The following is a 25,131-nucleotide window of genomic DNA, read 5'->3' on the forward strand; positions in this document are numbered from 1 at the left end:
CAGTTAAAATTATGAATTAAAGAGAGTGGAATTTTTAGCTGGAGAAAGCTGTCTTAACCAGAGTATAGCTTTGCCACACCATTACAACCCATTTAAAACATTTTTTGTGGATGATCATTTTTAGTGGCTTTATTAACAAATATACTTACCTGATGTTAGTTATATACTAGTCTAATGTCAACCAAGACTCTTTTTGGTGTATTTTTGAGTGATACGGTGTAGCATGGCACTTCCATGTTAAAATATAGAGCAACCACACAGAGTACTAAAAAAAAGTTAGCAGCTATGCTGTCTGAAAGTAAAATGTATAAACAGTGTGCCATAGGCCCTCACCTGTGGCACCACAGTGTCTCGTGGCCTGGGTATGACTCGATGAGGTCAGTGCAGAGCTCTATCTCGTCATGGAAGAGCTGAGGGATGGCGTCGGTGTGGGGCTCGTCCACTGAGCCTCCTCTGTTAGGCTGTTGGACCTGACCCAGCTCAGCCAGCAGTACCTTGAGCAGGAACTGGCGGTAGTGAAAGCCGCTGTGGTCAGATACGTGCATGGACACCCAAAGTTTTGTGGAGGAGAGTTCATCATGAAGAATCTGCACAAGAAAAGCACACAAATGCTACTAATACATCCCATTAGGAGAAGGCTTAGGGTCACCTGGACTGATTGAATAAACCGGCCTTTAATGATCCAAATACACAAAAATGCAAAGAAAGGGACTCTCACCTAACAAGACCCTATTACTAAAGAGATAGATACCAGACGGCATCATTACCGTCCTCGCTATTAACCAATTACTTTTAAAATGCTGTAGAATTGCTTATGGTTATGTGGCTCATTAATAGCTGCATGCTTTGTTTAGTTTAAGCTCGGGGGCTTTCTGTTGCTTAATTTATATTCCCATTAAGAGTGCACACGGACACAAATAGTCAAAGACTTTCAAAGATATTGCAATAATCACATTTTATAACATTTTAATTAACCGCGTCAAAGACAACGCCTCCACCGCCAACAACCCTAGTACTTCTTGTTACTAATCTGTCTGCCTCAAAGACGCCTAAAATATACATCAAACAGGAAAGAAGCTACTGAAGGAAGGACTTTCGACTGGGCCGGTTACAGTGATACCTCCACACAAATCCCACAAACATGCAAGCACATGTTCATGAAACACCGTGCTAATGAGAATCACAGACTGACCGATGCACAGAGAAACAGACGACCTGAAAACATAATGCTACCACCACCTGGTTGTAGAGGTGCAACAAAAAAAATAACTGGTGTTGCATGCCTACATAACCATATTTATATATCACATATTGCACATAAACATTTGTAATGTATTGAATGTCATTGGAATGACTAAAAGAGACTTTAGAAAGTGAAAGACTAGGCATTAACACAGCCATATAAAATCCGAAACATTTCATATTGTTGTTTATGAAAGAATAGAAAATTAGAAAAACAGTAACACCACAAAGTTGTTAGTTTCTGTATTTTAATGTAAAGTAAATGTAGAGTAAACACACCATGTCCCAGCTGTTTTATAAGAAATACACCCACTCTACCTTCAGATTGCCTTTAGCCATGTGCTGCAGGACCCAGATACGGTGTGACCAGGCGTTGTAGTTGCTGGGGTAACGGCCCGCAGCATCTGCACACACCTTCATCTCCTCATGCACAGCTCTCTGTATCTGCTCACTGTAGTCGCTCCTTTCGTCAGCTCCACAAGGCTCCTTCTGCAGCCTCTGCAGCACCCAGCGCCTGCAACACACACACACACAAAATCCATTTAATTTCGTCTATTTTAATTGGCCAATCAAAACAAGCTAGATCAGAGCAGCATGTGGAAAATAAATCATCTCAATCACATTGTGTGTGTCATTTTATCAAAATCATGGGTTTGGTCTTGAATAAGAAAATATTTTTCTTTAAGGGACTGTAAATGATGAACATAGGAACCTGCTTCCACTCTTGCTTCCTTGAAAATGGAAAATTAAATTAAAAATGCAATCAATCAATACTTTATTTATATAGCACTTAACAACTACAAATTGACCAAAGTGCTTTACAAAACAAATAAAGAAGTCAAACAATAAGAAAGAGATAGATATGAAATCTACACAAGCTGTTAGAGTAAAAATAAACCTGTAAAATAAAGAAATTACAAAAATTAAGAAATAGATATTGATAGACAATAAAACAAAGCATAAAACATCATATTAAGAATATAGTGCAAGAGCATCAAGAATATAGATCAACATAGGATAAAAACAGAACTTTAAGAGTATCTTATAACTGAAAGAAGAGCCAAGATCCAGATGCATGCATATGCAAAGAAACAGAAATATGCAAAGAAAGAAATGCAGACATTTCAGAACCGAGTGCTTCATATCCATCAGTTATCTTAAATTGTTGCACAGTTCTGATGCTTTAAAGAGTAAAAATATATTATATATAATAATATAATAATATTAATAATTGAATAATTTTAATTATTTTACAGCAACTAATTTTCTTTTTAAGCATTGAACATCAGTTTTCTTATCCTCAATGTAATATTAAACAGATGTGGCCTACATTTTAGATTTTTATTCATTCTGCAGATGTTTCGACCCAAAGAGACTTGGCAAGTGAGTCAGAAAACGAGTTAAGCAGTGGACTGAGCCTCTGAGAGTTACGCTTCCTGCTCAAGGGCCCAAAAGCGGCTCTGTCTGCTCTGGCATTTAAGCTCGTTGACCGTCCCATCACCTCTGAGCTACCACTGCCTTTAAATCCCCTTAAAACTCCCTCAACCTCTGGCAATATTTTTGAGCAGAAAGTCAAAGTGATGCAACTCCCACACATGATCACGAGCAAGAGAACCTTGGGCACCTACTCAAAAATCCGAGGTGATGGATTGAAAAATTAATTCTAATGACGCTTTGAAAATTGCATGCCTGTGGGTCCATTCCAGGATGCAGGACTGAATAATATTATAAGGATTTGCTCATCTGACCTGGTTTAGCTGTACACAGGGAACCGCTACAGTGTCTACATTAAATGGGTCAGAAATGTATAGGTCTAAACTGATGCTGAATTAATAATGTTATCTGGACAATGCTATACTATTAAGAGAATAATCTTGCAGATGTGGATGAGGAAATCAAATCAGCCTGACCTGTGTATCCATGTCTCTGGGCTTTTTGGATACTTGGTCAGTGCTAATTTCCCGAGGTACAGGTCCTTCTCTGGATTCAGCACTCCACACTGAAGGAGCTCCTTCCTGCAAATGAAAGAAAATAGACGGACATTTAAAACCGAGTGTTGACTAGAGCGCCACCTAATGGACAATTTGAAATCATCCCACAAAAACCCTGACGTTAATGTAGTTCGGGTGTCAAATCATCATCTGTCAAAAGCAGCACCTGAGGGACTCGTCTGCTCTAACTGGAGAACACGATTATATTTATATCACAGTGCAGGGGTGAAGGAATTGAACGCAGGTTTTATTTAGGAATGTGAATCACTTTCTATAAACAGTGGCTGGTGACGGAGTCAGTCCCAAAAAAGATAACAGTGCTTAAAAAAAATTATAAAGAAAAATAAAAAAGACAAGACAGCCAGTACAGATCATTTGAGCAAAAAGAGCAGATAAAAAATGTCCATGTTTTTATATATATTTAGAAAAAATGATATATCTTATACATTTGTGATAGTGGTGAAGGAGATTCATTACCTTACATTCCAGGCAGTGGTAAAGTCTGGGTTTAATAGCAGTACTGTGCATGTGATGTCAACTAGCGCTGTGTGGAGAGATAGAGCTCTAATAAGAACCTCTAATCTGATCATCATGGTTACATCCTTGTCATGTAATGGTATGACCCAGGAAATATTCAAATAAAGATAAAGACATGACCTTACCCTCACGGTCCAGCCACTGCTTGCGCTGTCGATAGAGCAGCAGCTTGTTGTGCACATAAGGCAACAGGAACTTCACGCACCAGCTTTCCACCCCAAGCTTATTCTCCACCAAAACGATGGGGCTTCTGTTGTACCGAGCCTCAGGGCATGGTATGAGTCCAATCTCATCTCTACAATCAAAATCAAACAAAGTGTCATGACAAACATCAAACATGGACAGCAGTCTTAGGGTGCCTTCGTTTACGCAGCTCCTCATCCACTTAACTCGAACCTTGGTGTGGTTCATTTAGGGTGATCGGAACACACAAAGTTATTGCACAAGGGATTAGACCAAAATAACAAATCTGAGAGTCTGAGCGAGGTGATTTCAGTCTGGATTCCAAGTGAATTCTAGTCAGGTTCATTTACACAGGGAACACGATTTAGCTCGGAATCCATCCATCTGCTGTAAGGGAATAAAACCTGTATTATGGGCTTTTCTCATAAACAGCAATGAGGCACAAGCTTAGTCAAAATACAGAGATGTAGTGCTGAAGAAATGCCACGTCTCTGGGATTTTTAGAGCAAGAGACACTGGATGCAATATACAAACTGTTTTAAACTAGTTTTGTGTAGAATTATCTATTTATGTTTATAGCAACAGCTCTGAAAGCTCACTTTCGTCTCTATGATCTGGTCATTTGTAATGGCAAAGATATGCTTACTTTACCACCGCCATATTTCTGATGATATAAGAAAAGGTTCTCGGATCATGTTTTTTTTTTTTATTGCACATTTCTCAGACTTTAGAAAACGGATTCGTCAAGCTCCCTTCGAAACAGCAGATACAGGGCTGCTTTACTCAAGCTAGAACTGATAACACCTAGAGTACCAATACTAGCTTAAAACTCTGGATCAGTAAATCAGATTCAACACATTCTTTAAGCTGAAATATTTTATCGTAACTGCGACTGACCATTCTTGCCTTAAAGCATGCACCTGTAATAATTCCTGTAACAGAAGCTCAGCACAGGTTACGGTACAGGCACGGACATCAGCCTGTACCCAGAGCTCCGATATACGTTCAATGTTGTATCAAACATGGAAAAGGTGAAACCAAATCATCCCTGATTCGGTTTCTCGATATGACCCAGATCAGAGCTGACACTGTGCTATGAGCCTGAGCTTCTCTGGCACAGTTACAACCTAAGGGAGAGTCTTAATGAGGACTTGGGTCACTGAGCATCATGAATTTGGGTTGCCTGAAAAAAATAATCAAGTAGTTTAGAATTATACTTCATGGGTAAAGCATCTCAGGTCAAATCCATCCACATTAAAGAGCCATTTCATTGACATAACCAGACAGCCCTTTACTCATAATGATGAAAGAGAAACAGCTGTGAAAGACATGAAGAAAGCAGAAAGCTAGATCTCTGAGTTGATGTGAAATGTCAGCCTGGGGTCAGTTTCTGTGCAAGTTTGTTTGTTTGTTTAAACCAACGCAAGGTGTTTATAACTCGAAACGAAAATACAAATAACTTGTTCCACAGTTAAAAGCAGGACTCTCATTGTGTGCAGCTAGCTTAGCACAGCTAGTGTTTAATACACCTGTCCACCAAACAGCTACAGCCAACTAGCTAGCTAGCTCAAAGGAGTAGTTTTTACAGGGTTCGCACGCGCCAACCGTGCATGCGCGTGCGTGAACATACGAGACGCATAAAAGCAGGAGAAACGGCAAGGAGATATAAAAGCAATAATACATACATGGCGGGGTTTCTCTTAAACGCGTTAGTGATATCTTTGACAACTCTCTGGACCAAGACATCCACCTCCTCTTCCGACTCGGCCATTTTCCGAGCGCGAGTGACATCAGCACGAGTGACTCAACCTCATCCGGGAAACTGAGCAGCTCTCGCGCACGCGCAGATTCTGGCTGGACATGGCAACAGGCAAGGCGGCGGCGTCATTAGAAACGAGCTCGCGCCTCGCCTTTTTCTCTATCTGTGTCTCCATCGATAACCATTAGATCGTTTTAATACGATGAATTACAGCAGGAAAACTTTGATTTCAGACTGGTGAGTGTTATTTTAAAAAGGAAGAAGGAGAAATAGTGCTGTGTAAAAAAACTAATGAAAGTGCTGAAATAACAGTTCATCTGTTTTGAAAGGCACAAAAACAGGGAGGCAGAACCGAAAGACTACGATATCTCTGAATGTCGTGATGGACAAAGAGAATTGCACAAGTCAACATACAAGCATTTTGGCACACACTTGGATGCAGTAAGTGATGCTTGTACTGGGATCATATATATCATTATTAATCACTTGATTAAACAGCTGAAATTTTGAGCTTGTTCTCTCTGGGTTTCTTTTCTCTTAAATGGAGAATGTAGAGCATGAAGCTGAAACTTTCCTCGCTTTCACTGACAGCTTCACTTCATGTCTCAAGGGCACTCTTTCTGACTCTTTCATGTACTAAACAGACTTTTGTTGCTCACATCAGACATTTCCTGGTGCACTAGGTCTCGTAATCACAGTACACTTGAGATGTTCTCTGGAGATCAGTTTCAGGAATAGTTTCAAATGTTAATCCGGGCCCTGCGATGGACTGGCGACCTGTCCAGGGTGTACCCCTGCCTTTCGCCCTATGTGCACTGGGATAGGCTCCAGCAGACCCCCATGACCCTAATTAGGAATAGAGTGGGTATGGATGGATGGATGGATGTTTATCCGGCTCTAATAATCCCATTCTTCTCACTGTGATTTTATATGCATGTTGCAGTAGTCACTGTAGTTAGGACAAACAGAGTGTCACTTAGGAAACTTTAACTATGTTTATTTGGAGAAATACATCATGATTTAAGAACAGGAGGCACATTTTAATGAACAAAATGAAAAAAAAACTTATTTAAAGGAGTTAAAACAATATTAAATTAGCACTCTGAAAGCACAACATTCAAAACATTTTAATGTAGGTGTAATAATACTTTAAACATGTACACACACACACACACACACAAATAAGTAAATATATGACTTAAATGTGTTTAACGTTGCACTCTATGAATGCACAAAAGAAGATTAAACACGAATATAGGAACATTTATTGTTAACAATCAGATACTAAAATGAAGTGACAAAACAGTTCACATGCCTTAGTTCACATATCACATGAATTGATATATCAATGAACCATTTGACTTGAAAGAACAGCAATGACAGAATTTAATATATTAACTATAAAATTCAAACTTTTCCATTGGAAAGTATGTATAAATGCCAATAACACAAATTTAATACATTTGCAATGCAATAATTATGAACATGGAATTAGCTCAGTCATGAGGTAGTAACTGCAGGAAGTTTGCTTTATCACACAACAGCAAAAAAAAACAAACTCATGCATTCATAATACATATAAAAATTCCTACATTTCACATGCAACTGTTTAAAAATATGAAGAATACATTAATATGTTTTTATGAATGAGAAAATCTTGAGAAAGTCTAAAGTTGCTGGAGGGCTTTATTGGATAAATAATCGACTATAATAGACTATTTTAAAAATCTGCTTTTTCACAGGACTGGAGAACAACAACCCAGATTGCTCATTCAGTGAAAAAGCAAAATGCCAAGGATAATGCAAAATCAATGGTGCAGGCTGACTATTTCCACTCTCTGGTGTTTGACAGGTAAAGCAGTCCTGTCAAGTTTTTTCTTGCAGATTACAGTAAAATCCTTTTTTTTGTACTTCTAGTTGGGGTGACTCTTGCTAAATCAGGGGTTTTCCAAGTGTGGACTGTTCCAGGTTTTTCCTGATCTGACTCACCAAAAGCTTAATAATTTGTTGTTCAGCTGCAGCAGTGGCTCATAACCATAGATTCTAATGTGATAGCATGAATAACAACATAACTAGAAACGAATATAAGTGAGATGATTCTGCATGATTCTGCACCATTACTGGCCTTTTCTAGAAAATTTTGGACACACAGATGACTCATACAGTCATCCAGCATATGGTCCAACAGCTAGACATACCTTTATTTAACTGTACTCAATACAGCAGATGTTTGCCAGTTTCAGCAAACTGTCTCCCCAAACTACATCTCAGGTCCCAAGCAAATGACTTGAATCTAAGCCTAAACAATGGAGCATTGCAACAGAAGAGCAATTTTTCATATTTTCTCAGCTTTTGCGTGGGAAACAAGGTCACTAAGGTGCATAAGGATGGACATTATCTAATTCCCCTTTCCCTCATCTAGTCTTTGCAATAGATTTTACAATAAACATGGGCACACTGTGTAGACTCGCACTAATCCTTTGTTTGCAAAAAATTGTATTCAATTTTATATTTAATGTATATTTTTTTTAGTTGAATATTTATTACATTCATTAGTTAACTTTTTTTTCAAACTAGCACAATTTGGCATAAAAACACAACTTTGAAAACACTGTTTTATCGTTTGCTCCACCACTGAAAATATTCAAAGAGCGAGTATGGGGCACCGTGATTCCCACCCCAATGGGCATCTATTAGCGCTTGTTGCAGTTCCCATTTTTGAACACTATATTTGGAATAATAACTCTGCCGTTTGCCGCACTTCTAGAAAGCTAAGCATTCATTGGAACATTCTATTAACATTGTAGTGAGGGATGTGGTAGCTTGGTTAAGGCGTTGGACTAGTGATTGGAAAGTTGTGAGCTCGAATCCCTAGTCTGTCAAGCTGCCACTGCTGGGCCCAGAGCAACACCCTTAATTGCTCAGTTGCATAAAATGAGATAAAATAGAAGTTGTTCTGGATAAGGGTGCCAGCTGAATGCTATAAATGTAGTCAAACAAAAGAGTTAATAAGTAAATAAACAGGATTTAAAATGTATGGAGTCATGAAAAAAATTGTTAAATGGATGATATACACTGATCAGGGATAACATTATGAGCAGTGACAGGTGAAGTGAATAAGACTCGTTATCTCCTCATCATGGCACCTGTTAGTGGGTGGGATATATTAGGCAACAAGTGAACATTTTGTCCTCAAAATTGATGTGTTAGAAGCAGGAAAAATGGGCAAGTGTAAGGAGGTGTCAGAATACACAGTGCATTGCAGTTTGTTGCGTATGGGTCTGCATAGCTGCAGACCAGTCATGGCGACCATGCTGACCCCTGTCCACAGCAGAAAGCTCCAACAATGGGCATGTGAGCATCAGAACTGGACCTCAACACACCCGGATGGCCAGGCAATGTTCTGCTGGGAAAAATTGGGTCCTGTCATCCATGTGGATGTTACTTTGATATGTACCACCTACCTAAGCATTGTTGCAGACCATGTACACCCTTTAATTGAAACGGTATTCCCTGATGGCTGTGGCCTCTTTCAGCAGGATAGTGCACTGTGCTACAAAGCAAAAATGGTTCATAAATGGTTTGATGAGCACAACAATGAGTTTGAGGTGTTCAGTTGAGCATCTGTGGGATGTGCTGGACAAACAAGTGTAATCCATGGAGGCCCCATCTCTCAACTTCTACTAACATCTTGGTGCCAGATACCACAGCACACCTTCAGGGATCTAGTGGAGTCCATGCCTAGACAGGTCAGGGCTGTTTTGGCAGCAAAAGGGGGACCAAAATAATATTAGGCAGGCTGTCTAATGTTATGTCTGATCAGTGTGTATATGGTAGCTGATATATATGCTACTGGTCAGTTGGATCAGGTCTATCCTGTAACTAATTAAAGAGTCTGTTGGACAAGTAGGTTTGATTTGGTATGATCTCAACCCAAACACCTCAGGTTCTTTTCTTCCATGCTGTAAGGCTGTTACTGAAAATATCCCAGTCATCACAAGACTGGTCTGGCTACTTACATATGGATGTTAATGAGATCAGATTTAAAGAGGACATGTCAGTCAACAGAATACCAAATGTTTGCATATATGTGTAATAATTCCTGTTCATGAGGTATATATTACAAAGGTTTCAGATGCTCTCAGTTCACTATGACGCCAATAAATCCGTGTTTTTCGGCCTTGTTACTGCTGTTACTGCAATACAGGCGTTCACATTTTTCAGCAAGTTTGAAGAAGTCTTTTTTTTTCCTCTTACAATCTCCAGAAAATGAAAGAACATCCTCTACAAATCCTCAAGAGGCCAGTTAACAGTACAAAGGACGTTCTATCTGATGGCCTCTAAACGTTTGAGTTAACGATAAAAAGTCTTTTTGCAGCATGTAAGAGAAGCCTCTCAGTGTCAGAACATATGTTGGGCAATTTAACAAAAATAATAATGATAAAAAAAAATATTTTTCACAAGAACAAAATCAATCATCTGCTTATAGTAACAGCTGTAGTCTGCTCCCTTTGCTTCTGTTTCTTCTATTATTACTAAGAGCTTTATAACTATTATTAGCAGTAGTATTAGTAGTAGTAGAGGTAGTAGGCTTAATATTATTATAAGTGATACTTACTTACAAATAGTAAATAACAATATACAGTATGTGTCCATCACACAGGCCTTTGATTTAATACAAATCTTGGTATTCTGCAGAGAAACTGGGACATCAGACACAGCTGGAAAATCTGTCTTATCCTGCTATCAGTCAACCTGTAATGAAAAGTAAGTAAGAGAATTTCATGCAGTACGTTTTTTACTAGACTCTTGTTCACGTTGCAATGAATTTTTTTAACAGCACCCGAGTTTGTAACAGACAAGAATCCTGTTTTTACTTTGATGCCCAGTAGAGGGAAATAGTGATCTTGTTATTCATTGCAATAGTGATAATATAAGTATCTGTCTATATATATGTTATTTAAATGCATTGTCTTTTAGATAGCATGATTTATACTTATGACATAATACGTTCTATGTGCATGCTATGATTTTTATCTACTAAAAGAAGTGATAGATTACAGATTATGTTGTATTTCTTTTCTTCTTCTCTTTCAGTAAGCACACTCATTAATAAACATCATACCAGGAATTATTTCTCAACAAATAGTCATGAAAGAAATATTTGATGAACAAATAATTTCATTTTCCAACAGAACACACTATTTGCGATGGATATTGTTTGCAAAGGCTCAATGGTTCAGTAGACACTGTTTCAGTTGCCAGGCGGATTTGTAACAGACTTGCTCTTATAAAACTAAAATGCTAATAATACAGATTGATCAGACTCTAACGCCACTGTATGCATCTTATTTCAGTGAGTTAATTACTACATATGCATTGGATTACGTTCCACCTCGTGTCACCTCTAAGCAGGCAGTAAGTATGAGAACAGTTTGCTGTATACATATATACAATAGCATTATTCATTTTTTTACGAATTTTATTTGATTCAGAGATCAGATCAGCCTGGATCCTAGGCTGATACAGGTACCACGAACACTTATTATACAAAACTATTTAGAAGAAACACTACAACATAGAATTTGACACCACTCATTTATTTTATCCAGATGGAGTGTTTTTATTTTTCATTATTATTATTTTCATAATGTTCTTTTATACTGCAGTGCGAATTCATAAGTCGCATTTGTCTTATTATCTTTGAGAGAGAGAGAGAGAGAGAGAGAAGAGGCTGTTGAGGGACCAACTGCTATGATATAACTGATAATAGGAACTAGTTTCATAGCTTTAACTAGCTCTCTCTCTCTCTCTCAACCCATACACAGGATTCAAATAAAGCTCTGCTTCAATAATATGGAACAAACGTAACTAAACACAAGACATGGGGAAAATTAAACATGGTTACAGAAACATGACATGAGCATGGTCACCAGGACATTACCGAGCCTGGAGTTTAAGACAAATGAGCAAACAAACAAACAAACAACAAACAATGACTGACCAAGACAGGAACAAAAAGGGTTCCTATATATAGGGCAGAACATTAGGGCTATTGGGGAACAGGTATGAAGTTCAATGATTGTAGAAATAATCACAAATGAACAACGACAACAACAAAAAAGCACCAGAACATACTGAGTGTGATGGCGTAGATTAATTTTGCATAGATTAGAAATACATTACAGCACAGTGAAATTCCTTTTTCACATATCCCAGCTTTGGAAGTCAGAGCGCAGGGTCAGCCCCTGGACCAGAGAGTGTTAAGGGTCTTGCTCAGGGGCCCAACAGTGGCAGCTTGGCAGTGATGGGGCTTGAACACCAATTTGTCAATCAACAACCCAAAGCATTAACCACTTGAGCCTCCACTACCCATAATCCCTACCATCGACGATGTGTAAATCCTAAGAAATATTTCTAGTTTTCAGTTGAAAACAGTTTACTTTCAACTCATTTTTAATGGAAGCTATTGAGTTTATGTAATAAATAAAAAGGGAAATCCCTTTACAATGTTTATGCTTCTTGTAAATTTTCCAATTTTAATATGTGATCAAGCAGAAACTCCACAAATTTTAATGAGACAAACCCCACAGAGTTTACTTTGAGCTGCAGTTATTGTTGCTTAATGTATTAACTGAAGAATTAATAGGGAAAAAAAGGCATGAATATGATGGTTCCATGACTTAGACCATCATGTGTGTGTTTCACATAAACAGGATTTGTTTTTTTCAGGGAAACGTGGAAATTGATGTCTGTGTTAATCTACACTGGAGATGCAATACATATACCTTAAGTTGAATAACCCTGGAGCATTCATTTATAATATCTAAATGATCTAACACTGAATATAATTTATTGGCTTTTCACTTTTCTCAGTCCTGATTAATGATTTGTTCATCACCAAAGACGCAGGCCAAAGACGCGATGGACAGGAAGCTGGATTTCAGAAGACGCCAATCTCAGTTCACTGATGTGGCAGATCATCGGCGGTTGGGCCGGAATACCTGGCAGGACTTTAATGATTTGCAGGCTGTAGTCCAAGGAGTGGCAAAGTCCCTGTATAGACAAATGAATCTTTCATGCCCATAAGCATAAGCTACGATTTTCATACCTTCTTTTACTTGTTTTGGATTTGGTAGAGCAATAATTAAAAGTATGTCCTGCATATGTTTTTCTTTTTATCATTTATAACTTTCTGGAATATTCTTCAATTACGGAATATATAGATAAGTCATCTACACCACCCACCGTGTCCCGTCACACACAGAACTTATATAAACACTGCATGGGCCAGGTCAGTGCTGGAATTTACTTTCCAATGGGAACTGATGAAATAAATCTTTGCTGCTATACCTGTTGCTTCCATTATCTGTTCAAGTTGAAAATCATCCAACAAGTTTGTTTATTTCATGCATACAAATTAGTGGCTTTGTGCCATATCACCAGAGAGATTCGGCTCTGCTCAGAAAAAAAAGAAGCAAGCTGCACACAGCTATGCTGCGCAACAGATGTAGGGATTAAATTAGAAATGCATCATCTTCTTTCCTCCATCATCTTCTTTAGTCGGAACGGTTGTTACCATGGCTGTTGTGCATCTCTAAGAAACACTGCCTTCCTGTTGCTTTGCCTGGTTATTGGTTTTCTTTTTTAAGAGAATGGCTTATACCGTTATAGCAGGAACAACCACACAGGCCTGACTATCTATTTACTCACCCACATGAAGAATGTGCTTTTAGAAAGAAATAACTTTGAGCTAAATGTTTTATGTTTGTCCATGTCAATAAACCTAACACACTGGTATTTTAGTAAACCAGTAGCAAACCGAAAAGTATGTATATTTATATAGTAATACTGTTTAAGGCACATTTTAATGCATTTTTTAATAGCTGGAATACTTAGTCATATATTTTCCAACTTTTGCTATATATTATGTGTTCTTTTATATTTTAATCCTTACTAGGATTCACATATTGTATGCCAAAATTTTTTATTCAATTTAGAAGTGCATCAGTTAGCCACACCTCCTATCATAATATGTTTTAATGAATGTCAGGATCATTCAGAGGTATCTGTCATCCAGTTCAGAGGTATATTCCATCAATGGTATTCATCAGTTTTTTTACATAACTCAAGTGGTTAAGGCTCTGGGTCGCTGACCGGAAGAGCGGGGTTCGGGCCCGGCATCGGCAAGCGTCTACCAGTGGGCCCTTGAACAAGGCCCCCAACCCACCCTGCTCCAGGGATGCTGCATCATGGCTGACCCTGCGCTCTGACCCCAACCCCCAAGGATGGGGTATACGAAGAAAGCCTTTCACTGTGCAGTACTGTATATGTGGCAAATAAACACAACTTAACTTACATTCTGACTCTACTTTAAAGCAAACAGCTCCTCTTAATAAGTAGCTGAATAGGTAAGTCAAACCGAAAACCTTATACGCCTTCTCACATCTATGAATTCGTGACAATTTAAAAGCCAAGCTGAGGCAGTGAAGCTAAATATTACAGCCAACTGCGGGCAGTCAGAACGGAGGCAGGCAGTAGTTTGGTAACAGAGCAGACTGGAAACTTTTGGAAAGGCCAGTCTGGAATGCATGGGTGCTATTGTTAGTGTAAGATTCTTGGATCACAGTTCCGAAAGTCACATGACATCCCCTTAAGGAAGCTATTTCAGATCTCCAGTAAGCAATAAACGCACAACCCATAATTAATACGATTCCAGCAGAACAATGTACACAGAAGTCACTTTGTCTTTCATGTAAGATTAATTGTTAGTATTATTAGTTGTTTAAAAGGTCAGATGGAAGTGAAGACATGTCAGTTGATAGAAGGGATATATTTAATGACTGGAAAAGAGAGGTAGAACAAGCCTTGACAGTGCCTGACATAAATAAGTCATGTAATGACATCCTTTGGGATTTTCTGGGATGATGTCATGGGTTTGAATTTCAGGACAAGTGGTGGTGTGTTAAATGTGTTTTCAATATTGAAGCAGCTTTGTCAGACAAACTGAAGACATCATGCAGCGCTTGCATGTCAGTCAACTCAAGTCCTTTTGTATTGAATTGGCGAAACATACAAATGAATGCAGCTGAACTTTACACATGACTATATGACTATAAGCAAATCACTGCAATGTGTAAAGAACTGCTACTTATATCAGGAATGTTTTATTAGTCTTCCCATAATATCCTGGTAGCAATAAAGCATTAAAGCATGTGTAGTGTATGTAAGATTAACTGAAAGAATGATCGCAAACTATTTCACTACTCTGAGAAACTTCAAGTACAATGGAAGTCGACAGGTAGTTGTTATATCCTGTCGAATTATCTCACTTACTCACTGATTTATTCTGGGCATGGTCCATGGTTGACCTGGAGCCAATTTCTGCAACACTGGAGATTTCCTCCTCTATGGGACGTCATGCACACACATTCATTCACATCTAGAGACAATTTGGAAACCCACATGAACGTGAGGAACACATACTAAACACCACACAGACAGTAAACCAAGCTCAGGATCGAACCCAGGACCCTAGAGACATGAAGAAACACTCTTATAAACTGCTCCACTATACTCCTTTAACAAGTTAAAGCTGTATTCAGTTATGTTAAATGTGTGTAATGAGTATATAATTCCAAAATTGCACACATCGATCTTCAGATTAAACTGTGGTCAAATTTTTATTAAATTAGTGAGAAAACCCATTTGGAAAACCGACTTAAGTAATTGTTTCTGAATGCTCGTTTTTGTTTGGATGGTCTCCTGGATATAGGAGGCCACCAAAGATCCTGGAGCTTCATGAACATGTGCAGAAAGAAAAGAAAATCGTTGAAAAAGATAAAAAAAAAGGAATTAATGCACTTTTAAACCTATTTTGCTTTAACAATGTTGGCTCACACGCAGCTAAATGGAGCTGTATAATGTGCCTTAATAATCAATTTAAGTAACTGCGTAACCTGACTGTGCACAAATGAATTTTTCTGAATGCACGAACTCTGAATACTCCTCTGCATAGACGAACTGAATAAATGGCAAACACTTTTAGAAACTGAAGGTGTATCACATGTCTTTTAGCTACTGTAATATTTACACAAGGTATAATAGGAGATTTACTGTCCCTGTCCTCTTTAAGTTTGCATGACAAATCTATGAGCTTGTTGAGTTGTATAGGCACAATGCCCAGAGACACAACCGATTAGAATGAAATTCTAGAAAGATAAAGAACGATCAAATTAACATTTTTTGTTTTCCTGTGACCTTATTTTGCTTAGAATTTAAAGAACTAGGTCAAATCACTCTTTCCGTTAAATGAATGGCATCTCTTTGTAGTCATGGTAACTAGAGAGCAGGGATGAGATGAGATGAGATAAAATAATAAGAGGCAGCTGTAGTCCATAAAGCTGAAAGCTGAGTGCTTGCTGTCTAAAGCGTATGTCCTGTCCTCTTATGCTTTGGCTTCAGAGCAAACGGTTTTTGGAAAATTTGTGGTGTGTTTTCACACTTTTTTTTTTTAGCCAATATCCTGAACTGCCTCCTGACTTCAGAGCTTATATTTGGTATACACTCACTGTGTGATATGTTATAAAAAATAAAACCTGCCCTTTAATCTGATTCAGTCAGTGACTCTCTGATTCTACTTAAGTCTCGATCAGTGACATGAGATTGTATTTATTTATTTTTACAGTGGTTTCCTATAAGACTTTAAGATTTAGATGGCTGTTACTACTGTATATAGTGCATTCATACATTTCATACTGGCGATGGATCATCCTACCCACAATCCCTGGCATCCAGCTGTTACGTGTTGCTAGATGTGTTATATATCTCAGTAGCAGCAATCTTTAGTCTTATGGCATTATGTAGTATATTTGTAGTAATTTGACTTCTAGAGAAATCACTAGAGTTTTCATTAGAAGGCCACAATAAGTTTTACAAAGAGAGTCTTCAAGCATAGATCACCAGATTTGTGAGGTGTCTTGAGTTACACTATAATTTTGTTTGAACTTTTCTGCCAGTAAAGAAATAAAACACAGTAGAAAAGAAAAGAATAATCAACAAGGCTGTGGGATGAGTTGACTTACTTGTTTTGAATGTTTTCCTACAACAGGACACCCTGGAGTGTTTAATTCCCCTTGACGACAATTCCCCTTTATAAATTTACTAAAGACACATGACACATCACATTATTTATCTTTCATAGCTACTTATAATGTTGTGGAACATCTGTAATGCAAGTTATTTACTGTTATCACTTACACTGTGTGGTCAAAAAAAAAATCTTCTCTCTTCTAGGAAGGCTTTCCCCTAGATTTTGGAGTGTGGCTGTGAGGATTTGTGTTCATTCAGCTACAAGAGCATTAGTGAGGTCAGGCACACAGTCAGTGTTCCAGCTTATCCCAAAGATTTGTAGTGTGGTTGAGGTTAAAGCTCTGTGCAGGACACCAGAGTTCTTCCACTCCAAGCTTGCTTTGTGCATACAGACACTGTCATGGAGCAGATTGGACCTCGATACAGTAAGGGGAAAGTAAAGCCACAGCATACAAAGACATCCTGTGCAATTGTGTACTCCGTCGGAAAAGTTTGAGGAAAAAACCCATATGTGTGTGATGGTCAGGTGTTCACAAACATTTAGCCATATAGTGTGTATTATAGTAGCTATAAACAGTCTCTCCTACACAGCCTCTCTTTTACTCTCTCATAGAGTCATTAAAAACACAAATCACAGCATCGAGTTACAAAGAAGCAGAAAGAAAACATCCTAAAGGTTATGTACAATGCCCTCAACAGATGTGTCTGTGAATGAGCCGTAGATCAGAAAGGCATGCTACAGTAGAAAAATAATCAGCACGTCTGACCGAGACGAGAATTCAATCGAACATCATTCTGACCATTCTGAGAAATCTCTTCATATCCTGATTTTTGTGATCTGGATAGCACAGGATTTATCTTCCACTAATCCCTCCATTTTCTTTTTTGGGGCTCCAAACTAAACACATGCTAACTTGGTGCTGATCTCTGCAAGGATCTCTGCAGTGGTGAAGAGAGAGGGCTTCCTGACTGAGGGAAAATATACAGAACACTATCCAAACATCCAAACTATCCAAACTTTGCCCTTGCATGGCAAAGACAGAGGAAAAGAGACATAAATTGTTCAGGATGCAGCTTTGGATCGTTCTAAAACTGAATGAAAAAGACTTGAATCCTTGTGAAAGATAATGTTTTTATTACACAGTACTATTTATAACAAGGCTTGTAATGTACCAATATTAAATCCTTCAACCTATTATTAAGGCTTTTCAATCTACAATGCATATTGTAATCTTCAAGTGTGCTTCAAAATGCTCTTTGTATTGTTAAGCATACAATCTACAGACTGAAGACCAGTTCTAGATTTGACATTATTTCTGAGAGGGCTTTATTCATGTGCTGATATAATAACTGAAATATGGTAACAGTTCCAGAAACTATACTGCTATTCAGATCTAGACCCATATTTCAGAGTAGAAAGTCTAAATAAGCCTTGGGATGTGGTGAAACCATACATCTGACCCTTGACCTGTGGCAATATACATCTGCACATCATCAGACTTTCTTGCACACACACACACACACACACACACACACAGACACATGCCTAAAGATATATATCTAATAGAGCTGTTTTCATACATCCATAAAAACAAAACTACAAAAATTACATCACCTGAGGCATCTTCATGAATCAAAACCTTTTCATATATCAGATTAATCCCTTTTTATAGCAAATGCATTTTATTTCATTGAATTATTTTTATTGCTGAAATGTATAGAAGTTTTTTTTTGCAGTAAAGTTAGACTAACTCAATAAATACAAAACGCAGAAGGTACCACTGGGAGTATATTCTAATGCTGACATTAGAAATTCCACTCATAAAGAAGTATTGGGTTTCTATAAAACCCAATCATGCAAAGAGTATTTATTACAAATGCCTAAACAGCACCAAGAGGATTAAGTGCAGTTAATATGCCTTGATTCAGTCCTTGCAGGATTCTGATCGCAGAAGTTAACACAAAAATCTCATGACTGCATGATATTCAGAGAAGTATACCATTTTTTTAAAAGTTACTGCAGATTTTCCACAGGTTTGGACATGCATTGTTTGATGTAATCACAGCACAGAGCCCTCTTTGATTCATGTATACAGAACATACAACTACCACAGAAAATAATGGTAGGAGTTAAAAAAGCAGAATCCTGTGCACTTTCACCAGTTCATGTACTTTTCCAGAGAAAAAGCACAAAAAATTGTGCAATTGCTGAAAAACAAAACAAAACAAAAAAAAAAAGCCCCTGCAAAATCCTGGAGGACTCTTGAATTTATAAGCCAGTTGTTTAGATCTGATAGGAAGCATGCCTCTAAATCTGTTTAATATTTATATTTTGAAACAAGTTCCCAAGAATTCATCAGAGAGTTTATACAAGCAAGGCTGATTCAAATATATTTAGAAGAATGACAATGTACATTTCAGTACATTTTAGATAATGTGGTTATTATTCATTCATTCATTCATTCAGGAGTAATCTCTTTACCCTGGTCAGGTCTTTTCTTGATGAAACAGAGCCTGAGGAGGAAATACACACCGGATGAGACAGGGCATCATGCATGCACACACACACACACATAGTTATGAAATTAATATCAGTATGTCTACCAGAAATTGGAGAACCTGTAGTAAGATTTACCCTAGTAAGATTTATTAAGGCATATTGAAGTATTAATACGATGCAATATGATTGTGCCACAGTAATTTAAAATATGAAACTTTTTTCAGCTATTTAGCATGAAACTAATTCAGGTAATGGTTTTAGTTGAAAGTATTTAGTTGAAGTATTTGCTGAAGTAGAAACAGACATTATCCTGAATTACATCTAACGTTCAGACACGGTAAATGAGTCAGCTCAGCATTCAGCAGCTGCTTTCAAGAGGATCGAGTTTTTGACTCAGGCTCCTCCAACACCAATATGCTAACAGGTGTGCATATTAGTATGGCGGCTCATGTCTTGGAAACTTATATCTAGCGTACAGCATATCTGTTCCACATTCACATGGAGCTACTGTGTTCTCTGAAGTACAGACAAAATATATTTCAGTTCAAGACTCTAGTTTTCCAGTAGACTCTTCGGAGCTTTTGGTTTCCAGTACTGCAAAAAAAAAAGGCTGGCAGCTCTAAAAGTTGCAGGTGGAAAATTTCACCATAACTTACATCCAGTTACCACTTTTAAAGGATTCTAAGGTGAAGAGCAAATCCTATCCTGCTCACATAGAGAGGCATATATTTTCTGCTGAAGCCTGACAGAGAGATCAAGAGATCCTAACTGAATAGGAATAGTGCTTTGCGGTAGGTGCAGGAGACTCTGGAAAATCTCGTCATAATTTACATCTGTTCCTGGCTGCTATTAATGAAAAAGCTTAAGAAAAAAAAAAAGTCATGATCTAACATAGAGGATGTTATTGAGCAAAGCTCTGCTGAGGCCTGTTGGGGAACTGAGGAGATCCTGGAGCCATAAACTCCACACTGCAACACACTTTGTTTAAATTCTACCTTAACTTGGCTGTAGATAAGTTTACATTCTATGGAAATGGCCAAGCAAACATACGAGAGTCCGTTAATGATCATGCCTCGTTTTTCTGCCTGAGAGCAAACATGGGCAGCGACAGAATGCTCATGTTTCCATTGGAGTTGAGCGTTCTGGTTTACACTCATGTCAGACTAATTCATATCTGCACTGAAACAAAACGACATAATGTTGCATTTATGCCACTCGATCACTTCATGAGCTACTTAGGACAAGGCTTTGCTGTGATTTTTTTTTCACCATGCTTAATGCCAGTTTCAGCATACAGCCCCTGTTAAAGCCAAATACTATGATTATGATTTGCTCCATGACCTCATCCAAATTGTTGCTGGCCTTTGAAGAAACAACAAAAGTAGTAGCTAATCCTGCAAGCCTTTTGGATCTCATGCTGCGACACATGAGAGAAACAGAGAACATGGTGTGGAAAAAGAAAAGAGAGTACTTGTAAAAGCTGGCCTTAAAGACGGAGATGATAATCTGCATTAATACTTTATTGATTGAGTACATTAAGTCATTGCTTTCAGCTAAATATTTAGTGGAAACTTCTCTGCTGGCCTAAACAGCAGTGATCTGAATCACTGACTTGCATTTTAATATATTTAATATATTTTTTCATGAATGTGTATTAAATTATTCCTAATAGTCCATTCTCTACATTTCATAACTTTTCTCTTAGTTGCACTGCTTCCAGTAGTGTATATTTATGATAAGAGTATTTATCCAATCATATTTCAGCCTGTGACTGACATCATGTGTTGCCAGGGTGAAAGAAATCTGCCTTAAGGCCTTCAGAATCAATAGTGCAGGCGCCAATGAAATTGTTACCTTAACCAATCAGATTTCAGGTTGGCGTCACTGGGGCCATCTAACAGGCATACGATTACGTCAGCAATTTCCCATCCTTTGATTGGATAATTGGAGTAGTCAGAGGCAGCGAACCGCACAAACTAAATACAATATATATTTTTTAACTCACATTGGCTGACAGAGGAGAAGAAATTGGTTTGGTCACAGACATCCTTACAAATGCATTTTCAAGGTGGACTGTAATAAAATTGACTATTCCTTGTGAGGTGTGAAATACTGTAGCCTAATTTCTTTTTTACTTTGCTATTTAACGGGTGATTAGTATCTATTGCCGTGGCATTATAATAATGGTATAGAGGTGGGTTAATTCAGGAAGGACACCAGTGAAGGCCTAGGTGTGAAATGCATGGCCCGTCACTGGGTTTATCATAACTCTAATGGATGGTTTTCTGGACTAGCTTATTGCACTGATATACTATCCTTCCAATGCTCAAAAATTATGCTTAAGTGAATTAATGAAACCATAAATCATTTAGATGTAACTACTTCATATCAAGAAAAGTATATTATCTGGGTGTGTCTATAGATATATACCAAAAATAATTAAAAGGTCCACAGACTGTATATAAGTTAGGTTAAGCACAGGTTTCTGGAACTAAAAACAAATGTTTGACTTAGTTTGCATGGCTGCACAGAAGAACCTCGCACCACTGTTGAGCGTAATTGTGCCTCATAAGCATAGAAATTAAAAGAAGTTACATTCTGAAAAATTATACTTATATTAAACATAGACCAAAAGCCTTGAGGATCTATAATAATAAAAATCATAATATGAGACACAAAACCTGGAGAACAGTGGCAGCTAGTGGTTTGTAAAATACAGGGGAAGAATAGGTGCCGCTTATAGAAAATAAATCAGGTGGACAAAACTAGGAGTATCTGCTATCTATTTACCTGAATTTCACTGAAGAGCCTATAGTGAAAACTAAAGAAAGTCTAATGCAAATAATCAAATATAACTTCATACAGTATACTTTATATAACTATTACAACAATCAAAAATAACATAAAACTATCGTGGCTACTAAGTGACTACTGAAGCTCTGAGCACTCTTTATATTTCTAAGTTTGAGATGTCAGACGTGTTCATTACTGTTTCAGTGACTGGCAGATGGTTATGATGTTCCGCCCCTTCTAAGAGATCAAGCAGGACAAACTAAGAGTGCACTGTCTAATAAGCGTTGAGATATTGTTTTCCAATCAAAACCCACACACACTCCCATTCACCTCCAGAGATACCGAAATGACCCACTACGACGGACTAAAAGCCTGTTGTCAGATGAGTGTTAATCTTTCCTTCCATTAAAACACTCTGTACTTGAATCTGCTAGAGAAGCCAGGCTTTACTGGATTACTATAAGTGGCATGGCAAGGGCTTCAAAGAAGATTTTAACACAGGCTGTAAAATCCAAACAAACAACAAAATACTGCAGAGCAGATATCTGGTCATGTGATTTGCTAAAAAAAGTCACCAAGAATGCTAAATAATAGACAGATTTCTTACATTTAATATACACTGTATGTGGCCAAAAGTCTGTGGAAACCTGACCAACACACCCTTATGTGGTTCTCCTCTGAACTGTTGCTAGAAAGATGAAAACACACACATTAGGATGTCTTTGTTTATGGTAGGATTACAATTTCCTTTCACTGGAACTAATGAACCAGTTCCAGCATAAAAATATCCTTATTACAAAGTAAGGTCCATCAAGTCAGAGTTGAAATGTCCTGACCTCAACCCCACTGATTACCTCTGGGATGAATTTGAATCTCATACACCATGAATCCTTCGCTGAATGAGCACAAAATCCCTACAGTCACGCTCCAAAAACAAGCCGAAAGCCCTTCCAGAGTAAAGGAGTGTTTTTTTATAGTAGCAAATGACTATGTTATACAGAATAGGATGTTCAACAAGCACATCTGGTTGTGGTGGTCAGATGTCCATGAAGTTTGTCCATAAAGTGTAGAAGCATTTCATTGTCACATTTTAATGAAATTAAGTGAAGCCATGATTGTGTAACTTCAAAACAATCACCTGCTCTGCAAAAATACCTGAAATGAAAACAGTAAACGTCAATTAAGACTTTAACATGAATACTGATACCTTAAATTCTAGACTTTTGTGACAAAAGTGGTTAAGGTTTTCACTCTTAATGTAAAGATCTTAATGTTTGCACAGAGGCTAGTGTAGAAATGTGTGAGTAATTCAGTAATCAGTAATTCACTGTAACTGTATTGTAAATTTTTAAAATCTCAAAAAAAAAAAAGGATGTTAGTGATATGGGATTCAAGCTTATCTATCATGTGTACAAAATGTCAGAGACAGTTAGATACTCTACAGGTGTGCAATACAAAAATACACCGATCAGGCATAACATTATGACCCCTGACAGGTGAAGTGAATAACATTGATTATCTCCTCATCATGTCACCTGTTAGTGGGTGGGATATATTAGGCAGCAAGTGAACATTTTGTCCTCAAAGTTGATGTGTTAGAAGCAGGAAAAATGGGCAAGCGTAAGGATTTAGAGCGAGTTTGACAAGGGCCAAATTGTGATGGCTAGACGACTAAATCAGAGCATCTCCAAAACTGCAGCTCTTTCGGGGTGTTCCCGGTCTGCAGTGGTCAGTATCTATCAGAGTGGTCCAAGGAAGGAACTGTGGTGAACTGGTGACAGGGACATGGGCAGCCAAGGCTCACTGATGCACGTGGGGAGCGAAGACAACTATATACATAATATACAATATTATACAATATATACATAATATACAATATAATATTTTGTATATACAAAATATTCAGAATGTATTAGGGAACTGGTATGTGTGCCAAAGTACAGATCCCAACTGTACACACTGGAATATCTGCAGTCCAAGTATGTAAACACAAAAGGTAGTGAAATAAATAGTAGCTGTGTGCAACGTGTAGTATCTGAGCAGTCGTCTGTAGATGAGATTCGATGGTACGTAGAGAAACCAGAGGGCTCAAGATCCAGTTTCTTAACTTATATTCAGTCTCAGCCGTCAGCATGACATTAGTAGCCTACTGTGTCACCTCCCTCACATGAAGGAGTGATAATATTTATGATTCTAAAAATATCATTGCCTAATTTGGCGTAGGTTACATCTATTCATCAGTTGCATAATAAATGCACAAGCCATGTAACCCAAGTCACCCAAAATATTTGAAGAATATGTGCAGAAGGATCTAAGTGTGTTTTTATAAGATTTTCACACTGTATGACTATTAAAAAGAGAGAAGTGAGTATATCTGGTGTAGAATATGTGACATAATGAAATTGTTCAAGAAAATATGATTAATGCCGAGGTTAAAAAAAAAAAAAAAAGCTGAGGTACAAAATAGTAAGTAAAAGACTGAAGTAAAAAGCTGAGGTTTTAAAAAAGGTAAAAAAAAAAAAAGAAAGCTGAGGTTAAAAAACTAAGGTAAAAAGCTCATCTGAGGTAAAAAAAAAAAAAGCTGAGGTACAAAATACTAGGTAAAAGTCTGAAGTAAAAATCTGAGGTTAAAAAAACTGAGGTAAAAAGAAAGCTGAGGTTTAAAAAAAAACCAACCTAAGGTAAAAAGCTGCTCTGAGGTAAAAATATATAAATAAATAAATAAATAAATAAATAAATAAATAAATAAATAAAAGCTGAGGTGCAAAACTTTTGGGAAAAGGCTGAAGTAAAAAGCTGAGGTTTAAAAAAAGATAACTGAGGTAAAAACAAATCATAGGTTAAAAGAAAGATAACTGAGGTTAAAAGAAATCTGAGGTTAAAAAAAGAAAAAAGAACCTAAAGTAGAAAGCTGACCTGAGGTTAAAAAATTTAAAAAATCTGAGGTAAAACAATCGCATGCAGGGGGCGTGGCAGGTAGATGGCGTCACTGATGTCTGAGTATAGCGTCTCAATATGCTTTTCATTCCCTTAAA

The 25,131-nt window shown here is 37.6% G+C and overlaps 2 protein-coding genes across 4 annotated transcripts in view; one reads left to right on the forward strand and one right to left on the reverse strand.

Moving 5' to 3' along the window:
* Window positions 1–5,782, reverse strand: part of ptar1 (protein prenyltransferase alpha subunit repeat containing 1) — a 35,353-nt gene extending 29,571 nt beyond the window's left edge. For all 3 annotated transcript variants that reach the window (XM_058375346.1, XM_058375344.1, XM_058375345.1), the window contains exons 1-6: window positions 5,639–5,782; window positions 3,896–4,065; window positions 3,711–3,777; window positions 3,153–3,257; window positions 1,561–1,756; window positions 334–587 (exon numbers count right to left, since the gene is read on the reverse strand). In XM_058375346.1, coding sequence (XP_058231329.1) covers window positions 334–587; window positions 1,561–1,756; window positions 3,153–3,257; window positions 3,711–3,777; window positions 3,896–4,065; window positions 5,639–5,724 — 878 coding nt within the window. In that variant the 5' untranslated portion in view covers window positions 5,725–5,782. The remainder of the gene's footprint in view (window positions 1–333; window positions 588–1,560; window positions 1,757–3,152; window positions 3,258–3,710; window positions 3,778–3,895; window positions 4,066–5,638) is intronic.
* Window positions 5,783–5,804: 22 nt separating this feature from the next.
* LOC131343561 (cilia- and flagella-associated protein 95-like) lies at window positions 5,805–13,623 on the forward strand. The gene is made up of 6 exons (XM_058375347.1): window positions 5,805–5,949; window positions 6,042–6,153; window positions 7,455–7,564; window positions 10,411–10,479; window positions 11,070–11,130; window positions 12,619–13,623. The coding sequence occupies exons 1-6, from the start codon at window positions 5,915–5,917 to the stop codon at window positions 12,799–12,801; spliced, it is 570 nt and encodes a 189-aa protein (XP_058231330.1). The 5' UTR covers window positions 5,805–5,914; the 3' UTR covers window positions 12,802–13,623.
* The last annotated feature ends 11,508 nt before the right edge of the window (window positions 13,624–25,131 follow it).

Source organism: Hemibagrus wyckioides, linkage group LG22 (assembly GCF_019097595.1).
Source record: "Hemibagrus wyckioides isolate EC202008001 linkage group LG22, SWU_Hwy_1.0, whole genome shotgun sequence".
NCBI lineage: Eukaryota > Metazoa > Chordata > Actinopteri > Siluriformes > Bagridae > Hemibagrus > Hemibagrus wyckioides.